This window comes from Amphimedon queenslandica, unplaced genomic scaffold (assembly GCF_000090795.2).
Source record: "Amphimedon queenslandica unplaced genomic scaffold, v1.1 AMPQUscaffold_12664, whole genome shotgun sequence".
NCBI classification, from domain to species: domain Eukaryota; kingdom Metazoa; phylum Porifera; class Demospongiae; order Haplosclerida; family Niphatidae; genus Amphimedon; species Amphimedon queenslandica.
In genome coordinates, this window is record NW_003547100.1 from 21,861 (window position 1) to 30,922 (window position 9,062).

General features: G+C 34.4%; 3 protein-coding genes across 3 annotated transcripts; all 3 read left to right on the forward strand.

Annotated features, from left to right (window-relative positions):
- Positions 1-52: 52 nt before the first annotated feature.
- Positions 53-1,496, forward strand: LOC109587175 (uncharacterized). The gene is made up of 6 exons (XM_020003411.1): positions 53-142; positions 191-445; positions 494-553; positions 821-995; positions 1,104-1,169; positions 1,229-1,496. Exons 2-6 carry the CDS (start codon positions 313-315, stop codon positions 1,362-1,364), a joined length of 570 nt encoding a protein of 189 aa, XP_019858970.1. The 5' UTR covers positions 53-142; positions 191-312; the 3' UTR covers positions 1,365-1,496.
- Positions 1,497-3,868: 2,372 nt separating this feature from the next.
- On the forward strand, positions 3,869-5,240 carry LOC109587174 (uncharacterized). Its single transcript, XM_020003410.1, has 5 exons — positions 3,869-4,240; positions 4,286-4,345; positions 4,513-4,672; positions 4,777-4,824; positions 4,875-5,240. The coding sequence occupies exons 1-5, from the start codon at positions 4,009-4,011 to the stop codon at positions 4,984-4,986; spliced, it is 612 nt and encodes a 203-aa protein (XP_019858969.1). The 5' UTR covers positions 3,869-4,008; the 3' UTR covers positions 4,987-5,240.
- Positions 5,241-7,624: 2,384 nt separating this feature from the next.
- On the forward strand, positions 7,625-8,469 carry LOC109587176 (uncharacterized). Its single transcript, XM_020003412.1, has 4 exons — positions 7,625-7,727; positions 7,782-8,036; positions 8,078-8,131; positions 8,303-8,469. Exons 2-4 carry the CDS (start codon positions 7,832-7,834, stop codon positions 8,464-8,466), a joined length of 423 nt encoding a protein of 140 aa, XP_019858971.1. The 5' UTR covers positions 7,625-7,727; positions 7,782-7,831; the 3' UTR covers positions 8,467-8,469.
- The last annotated feature ends 593 nt before the right edge of the window (positions 8,470-9,062 follow it).

Genomic DNA, 9,062 nt, shown 5'->3' on the forward strand with positions numbered 1-9,062 from the left:
TACAATATAACTAACACTACTAACACTTATTACAGTATAGTAGGAATGATACCTAATACTAGTTATACTATTGGAGTGAGAGCATATACTAGTATTGGACCAGGAGAATGGGCTGCAGAAATCTTCTCAACTGATGAAATAGGTAATTTTTTGTTAAAATTTACAGCATTATAATACACTATTTTCATAGCAAGTATTAGCAATTCTACTCTTGTGCATCTCAACCTATCTTCTGTACAGATAAATTGGCTACCCATTCCAGGGGCCAGTTACTACACTATCTATTACAGCAGTGGGTGGGATGTTAATTCAATGAACGTTAGCAATGAAACAAATCAAAGTGTTATATTAGGACTATACTCATGCCTTAGCTATTCATTTGAGATGTCAGGGGCTATAGAAATAAATGGAATTTATTATGAAGGACCTAGAACTGAACCAAGAGGTAAAGTAATGTTAAAATATACAATATTTAACTAATCAAATATTTTAGTTATTTGTACAGAAGATGCACCAACAGTGAATCCTTCTTCAACTTACACTTCAACTTACAGTAAAACAATAAGTATAATTACAAATGTGTTAATAAAGATAACATTTACATTACTGTGCTTTCAGTTTTAATGTGTGGTTGTTGAATGTACAAATTGGCAACAACATTTGCACTTTCAATTCCTATTAGATTCTATATGAAAAAGCATCATAAAAACATCCATTTTGTATAAGGCGAATCAAAATAAAAGCCACTAAAAGCAAATCATTTTTGTTGTTATACAAATAGCAGGCACTGTAGAGTGATATGTAATATTTCTTACTTTAGCTATGACATCTCCTACTTCAACACAGAGTGGTGTTGTTAGTGATGAATTCATAAACATATCAACTTTGTACGTATGTCCACCACTACTGGGTATCTCTTTATTTATCAACATGATATTTGTATGTGTGATGATTGGAATGTGCTGTAAGAAGAAGAAGATTACTTATAATGTCAAGTAAGAGATAGAGAGAAGAGAAGAGTGAGGGGGAATAAGAGAGAAAGAAACAAAGAGAAGAAAAGAATACAAATCAGCTTAATTTTTGGTATATTTTCACTTTTTCAGTGCTACTGGTACTATAAGGCCCATCAAATTAAAGAAGGATCCAGTACACAACTATGCTGTCATCGAGTAAGTGTATAAAGAATAAACATGATAAAAATCACTACATAATAATACTATCACAACAGGCCCCCAGTAATTCAAAATCCACAAGAAGTCATATACGATTCTCCCTTGGAATTGTCATCATTTGAACTTCAACCGAGAATTCAACCTCCACCCACCCACTATAGAGTAATGGCAGAGCAAGAAAATCAACAATGATAAATTTTATTAATAAAACTCCATGGTATACGTACATCATTAGATCGCAAGTAGCTAATATAAAGTTGTGTGTACTATTATTATCTACAGCTATTTTTCATGTACAATTAAATCTTTGCTTGCATCAGTGCATTACCTTGTGAAACAGAACTGCCCTAGATCCAAAAAGTAGTATCCTTTAGGAAAATTAGTATAAGCGATGTACCATCAAACTGAATGTATAAGTGAATGTATAAGTTTTATAAAGGAAATGGGTAAGTGAGTTAAACAACAACACATATATGTCTGTGTGTTTCCTCATGTGAGTTGTTATTTACCAAGTATTTGCATGTTGATACCTTTCTGTGTATACTATTTCTCCTGTGAAGATGTTGAGGGCATTGCTTCTTCTTGCTGGCTTCCTCCTGTTGAGAGTTGAAGGACAACAACCTAATAACCTGCCTAGTAATGGTAAGAATATAAACTTAATGGCTTCTAATTCTATTGGTTACTCACCTGATGTAGGTGTTCAAGTGTATCTACCTTATGAGGGCAGAATAATATCTGATTACTCTATGATATATGCTAGCCAGTTTTATAATGTTGATCAACGTAATGATGCTAACAATATCAATGATGCTTTGTGGTGTCAGAGTGCTAACAATGGTACTAATATTGGAGTGTGGTATTATCCTAATGGAACTGAAGTACCTTTATTTGATGAAAACTTTGATGATCCATCAGCTCCTAGTCCGTTGTTCAGTAAGAGATTCAGTGGTCAGATTGCATTGGCTAGAAGAGATGGACTATCAGGATATGAAGGTTTATACAAGTGTATCATTCCTGATGAGAATGGAGTGAATCAAACACTAGTGGTTGGAGCATATACTGATACTGGATACAATAACAATGGTATGTGATGAATATAGACTATAATTGATGTGCTTCTTTTACAGATGGTCCTGATGCTGATCCTACTATGCAGTTCTCTCTCCTCTCCACTAGTAGATTAGCTACTCCTCCAGTCTTCAGTCTCAGTTTCAATGTCTCTGATGGTCCTCCTACTACTGTCAGTTGTTCAGTGAATGGGAATGGAATATCTACTGAACTGTCTCGTGTGATAGTGAATGGATCAGGATCTGTTACAAGAGTGACAGTAGCAAACTTAACCGAAGTTGGTAACTATCAGTGTACTGTATCAAATGACAGAGTCACTAATGGTACTATTAGTGGTGTAACAGCAGTTAATAGTACTTCATCATTGAATGTATCAGGTTGGTGATTATTATCAATAATAATAATTATTTATATATTTTCAGCATCTGATACTCCAACTGGTTTAACTGCTACAAGATTAAATACTGGTTTAGCTGATGTAAGACTCTCCTGGTCTACTGTATCAGGAGCTACTGGTTATGAGGTCTACTATCAACTGTCTAGAAACACTCCTGTTAGTGTAGGCACTACTGCTTTCGCAACAACAACCAATATAACATTAGGATTATTTCAAGGGAATACATACACTTTCTATGTAGTATCTTATGAATCAGCTTCTCTACCTAGTGGTAATGCTACAGTTATGTTAACACTTAGTAAGTTAGATCTATTAGTCTATAACAAAAAATTGTCAATAATTTTGTGTTTAGGTGAACCAGAAGTTAATGATTTTATAGCTAGTCTAATTACAGCTTCTGCCATTACTTTAACATGGAGCCCACCAACTGCTGTAGTACCAATTAGTTATAGTATTAATAGGAGATGTAGGAGAGTATGTGAATCATCAGTCACTAGTGATAATGAAACATCAGTTTCATCACCACATACTTCAACTGGTATACCTCCTTACAGTCAATGTGGCTTTGATCTTATTGGAGTATATGGATCTGAGATAGCTGATTATGGATTTGAGATAGCTGATTTGACTACTAATTATTCAGTTATTACACTGTCTTCTGGTAAAAAAAATCCAGCTGTTTTTATTATTATTTTTTTAATAGCCCCAACTGCACCAGTAGCAGTGGATGATATTATATTCTCATCAGTAGAGTCAGTGTCAATGACTGTCTCATGGGATGAAGTACCTTGCAATGGAAGGAATGGACCAATCACTGGATACTACCTCACATACACTAACATCACTTCAAACACTAGTTATACTGTTAATATCACTAGAGGAGACAACAGAATGTATAATCTCACAGGATTAATACCATATACTAACTATACTGTCAGTATATTACCTTATAATTATAATATGAATGGACCAGCTAGACAAGAAATACAATTAACTTATGAATCAAGTAAGTCAATGAGATATTGATCAGTTTAACATGATCCTAACACAGTTCCTGGTGTAATATCTGATCTGATGAAAGCAAATGTTACATTATCAAATATCAGTATCTCATGGAATCCTCCTACAATATCTAATGGTATCATTACAGTATATGAGATAAGATATAGAGAGTCTACCAGTACTGGTCTATACAATATAACTAACACTACTAACACTTATTACAGTATAGTAGGATTGATACCTAATACTAGTTATACTATTGGAGTGAGAGCATATACTAGTATTGGACCAGGAGAATGGACTGATAAAATTGTATCAACTAATCTAACATTATTTACTTTCATAGCAAAAATTAATAATTTCACTGTCATGCATCTCAACTCAACTACTGTACAAATGAATTGGCTACTTATTCCAGGGGCCAGTTACTACACTATCTATTACAGCAGTGGGTGTGATGTTGACTCAATGAGTGTTAGCAATGAAACAAATGAAGTTATTATACCAGAGTTATACTCATGCCTCAGTTATTCATTTGAGATCTCAATGACTATAGAAATAAATGAAATTTATTATGAAGGACCTAGAACTGCACCAACAGGTAAAGCAATCCTTTAACTGTCAAATGCTAAAATAATTATTATAGTTATAGAGCTACCGACAGTGGAAGTGGAATTGTCTTCCTATTCTTACACAGAAGCAATAAGTAAATGTTTACTGTTAATAATAATGTTTACCTTACTGTATGTGGTTTTGGTTTTAATATGTATGTACACAATTGAACAACAACATAGACATGAACCTTATAGATTTATAGAGAGCAATATAATGAATAGAAAGCACTGTGAAATAACATTAATTTTCTAAATTTAGGTACTTCATCTCCTACCTCTGCTTCAAGTGATGAATGCACGAACACATCAACTTTATACATATTCCTACCAATACTGGGTATCTCTTTATTTATTAACATGATATTGGTATGTGTGGTAATTGTGATGTGCTGTAAGAAGAAGATAGTTTATAGTGTCAAGTAAGAGATAGAGAGAAGAGAAGAAAAGAGTGATGTGGAATGAGAGGAGAGAGAAGAAAGAAAAATACAAATCAATTTAATTTTTCTTATATTGTGTATTTCAGATCCATCAAATTAAAGAATAATGTAGAACATGACTATGCTGTCCTAGAGTAAGTAAATTAAAATAAAATTATTTCAATTAATAATTCTAACATAACAGTCCCCCAGTAGTTCAAAATCCACAAGATGCTATATATGAATCACCTTTGGACTTGGCATCACTTGAACCTCCACAGAATGACTACACTGTAGAAGCAGAGCAAGAAAATTAATAAAAACAATTATTTAAATTAGCCTCATTTCATATACAATTTACAAGTATTTTAGATCTAGTATCGATTAGGATTGTATGCATGAACTTAACATTTGGTGTGTGTGTGTGTGTGAGTCATACATGTACATGTACATGTGGATGTGTTATTACATTATGGAGTGTATATACATGTGTGTTCATTTTTACAGTCTTTATTTGCATCAGATCCTTTTTCACTGTAGTGCTTTCTTGGGAAATACTTTTGTATTATGATACATTCATTTATTTATGCTATAAGCACACTATCAGTGTATGATGAGTCAATGCTGTAATGGTCACAAGACAGTTCATGTTTGGGCATAATAGTAAATGACTACTACCAGTATCAAACTGAATGTACAGGTTTTGTAAATGAAACATATGCTGGCATTGCCTTCAACACACCCTATATTTTCACATGTGAGATAGCAATAATAAACAAACAGGCACTGCTATACACTAAACATAAAATTGAATACTGTTGTCAGTTTATATTTTGTTTTGTCTATTCTGTGAAGATGTTGAGGGCATTGCTTTTTTTTGCTGGCTTCCTCCTGTTGAGAGTTGAAGGACAACAACCTAATAACCTGCCTAGTAATGGTAAGAATATAAACTTAACTATTGCAGTATTAGACTAACCTGATACAGGCACTCAACTGTATCTACCTTATGAGGACAGGGTAATACCTGATTACTCTATGATATATGCTAGCCAGTTTTATGATACTGATGAGAATAATGATGCTGGCAATGTCAATGATGCTTTATGGTGTCAGAGTGCTAACACTAGTACTAATATTGGAGTGTGGTATTACCCTAATGGAACTGAAGTACCTTTATTTGATGGAAACTTTACTAATTCATCAGCTCCCAGACCAGTGTTTAGTAAGAGATTCAGTGGTCAGATTGCACTAGCTAGAAGAAATGGACTATCAGGATATGAAGGTTTATACAAGTGTATCATTCCTGATGAGAATGGAGTGGATCAAACACTAGTGGTTGGAGCATATACTGATACTGGATACAATAACAATGGTATGTGATGAATATAGACTATAATTAATGTGCTTCTTTTACAGATGGTCCTGATGCTGATCCTACTATGCAGTTCTCTCTCCTCTCCACTAGTAGATTAGCTACTCCTCCAGTCTTCAGTCTCAGTTTCAATGTCTCTGATGGTCCTCCTACTACTGTCAGTTGTTCAGTGAATGGGAATGGAATATCTACTGAACTGTCTCGTGTGATAGTGAATGGACCAGGATCTGTTACAAGAGTGACAGTAACAGTGAGACTGAGAGAAGCTGATAACTATCAGTGTACTGTATCTAATATCAGAGTAACTACTGGTAATATTAGTGGTGTTACAGCAGTTAATAGTACTTCATCATTGAATATATCAGGTTGGTGATTATTATCAATAATTATTATTAGTTTAATTCAGTATCTGATACTCCAACTGGTTTAACTGCTACAAGATTAAGTACTGGTTTAGCTCATGTAAGACTCTCCTGGTCTACTGTATCAGGAGCTACTGGTTATGAGGTCTACTATCAACTGTCTAGTGATACTCCTGTTAGTGTATCCAACACTAGTTATACAACAATCAATATAACATCAGGATTGATTCGAGGGATTACATACACTTTTTATGTAGTATCTTATGGATCAGCTTTTCTGCCTAGTGGTAATGCTTCAGTAATGGAAACATTCAGTAAGTTATATAGCTTAGAAAAATAAAATATTGTTTTTGTATTTCAGGTGATCCGGTAGTTAATGACTTTATAGCTACTAAAAGTACAGCTTCTTCCATTACATTAAAATGGAGTCCACCAACTGCTGTAGTACCAATTAGTTATTATATCCACTGGAGATGTAGTAGAGCATGTGACTCATTAGATATCTATAATGAGACATCAGTTTCATCACCACATACTTCAACTGATATACCTCCTTACAGTCAGTGTGACTTTGATCTTATTGGAATATATGGAGTTGAGATAGCTTATTTGACTAATTATTCAGCTATTACACTGCCTTCTGGTAAAAAAAACCCTAGTGTTCATTTATATTAATTTTCTCCTATAGCTCCTACTGCACCAGTAGGTGATATTACATTCTCATCAGTAGAGTCAGTGTCAATGACTGTCTCATGGGATGAAGTACCTTGCAATGGAAGGAATGGACCAATCACTGGATACTACCTCACATACACTAACATCACTTCAAACACTAGTTATACTGTTAATATCACTGGAGGAGACAACAGAATGTATAATCTCACAGGATTAATACCATATACTAACTATACTGTCAGTATAATACCTTATAATTATAATATGAATGGACCAGCTAGACAAGAAATACAATTTACCTTTGGAGAATCAAGTAAGTCAACATGAGATTTTAATCAGTGTAACATGATCTATAACACAGTTCCTGGTGTGATATCTGATCTAATACAAACAAATGCTACATTAACTGAGATCAGTATATCCTGGAATCCTCCTACAATGCCTAATGGTATCATTACAGTATATGAGATAAGATATAGAGAGTCTACCAGTACTGGCCCATACAATATAACTAACACTACTAACACTTATTACAGTATAGTAGGATTGATACCTAATACTAGTTATACTATTGGAGTGAGAGCATATACTAGTATTGGACCAGGAGAATGGATTGATAAAATTGTATCAACTAATGTCATAGATATAGGTAATGTTCAATTGTAAAGTCACAACTATAGATCTAACATTATTTACTTTATAGCAAAAATTAGTAATTTCACTGTCATACATCTCAACTCAACTGCTGTACAAATGAATTGGCTACCCATTCCAGGGGCCAGTTACTACACTGTCTATTACAGCAGTGGGTGTAATGTTGATTCAATCAATGTTAGCAATGAAACAAATCAAAGTATCATATTAGGGCTGTGCTCATGCCTCAGCTTCTCACTCGAGATGTCAGTGAGTATAGAAATAAATGGAATTTATTACAAAGGACCTAGAACTGCACCAACAGGTAAAGTAGTGCTTTAACTGTCAAATGCTAAAATATTATAGTTACAGAGCTACCAACAGTGGACCTGTCTTCCTATTCTTACACAGAAGCAATAAGTAAATGTTTACCATTAATAATAATGTTTACTTTACTGTATGTAGTTTTGGTTTTAATATGTATGTACAGATTTGAACAACAACATAGACATGTACTTTATAGATTTATTCAGAGCATTATAATGAATAGAAAGCATGTGAAATAACATTAATTTTATTTTCTAAATTTAGGTACTTCATCTCCTACCTCTGCATCAAGCGATGAATGCATGAACACATCAACTTTATACATATCTCTACCAATACTGGGTATCTCTTTATTTGTCAACATGATATTGGTATGTGTGGTGATTGGGATGTGCTGTAAGAAGAAGATAGTTTATAGTGTCAAGTAAGAGATAGAGAGAAGAGAAGAAAAGAGTGATGTGGAATGAAAGGAGAGAGAAGAAAGAAAAATACAAATCAACTTATTTGTAAAGGTTATACAACGAGGTGGAGGTATCTATGGCATTTATCATACCGAGGGCCGTAGGCCCGAGGTATGATAAGGCCATAGATACCGACACAGAGTTGTATAACCAACTTCTACCATGTACTAAAATAAACAAATAGTTTACTTAGCAACAGTTAGCAACAGCAATGCATTCCCATGGTAGCTTTTGCGCGTAGCAACAGCGCACTATAACAGTTTGAAAAATAACATTATCTTCCCAACAATGGCTGTCTCTGTCTCTGACATCTCAAGTGAAATAGACAGGCAAATAGAGGAGTTTCTTTCACAAATTACGGAGGAGCAATACCAAGACTTCTTAAATAACTCCACCCAGTTGCTTCCTAAGCTCGATGGCAGCATAGACGGCGGCTCTAAATCTCTCGATGGTTCAAGCAGCACCACGACCACTGCCGCATCATCATCCAAGATCTCAGCTAGCTCTAGGTTTGCTGCCCCAAAGGACGATGAAGCTGTTCTGGCAGCTCAAAAGAGCGCAAT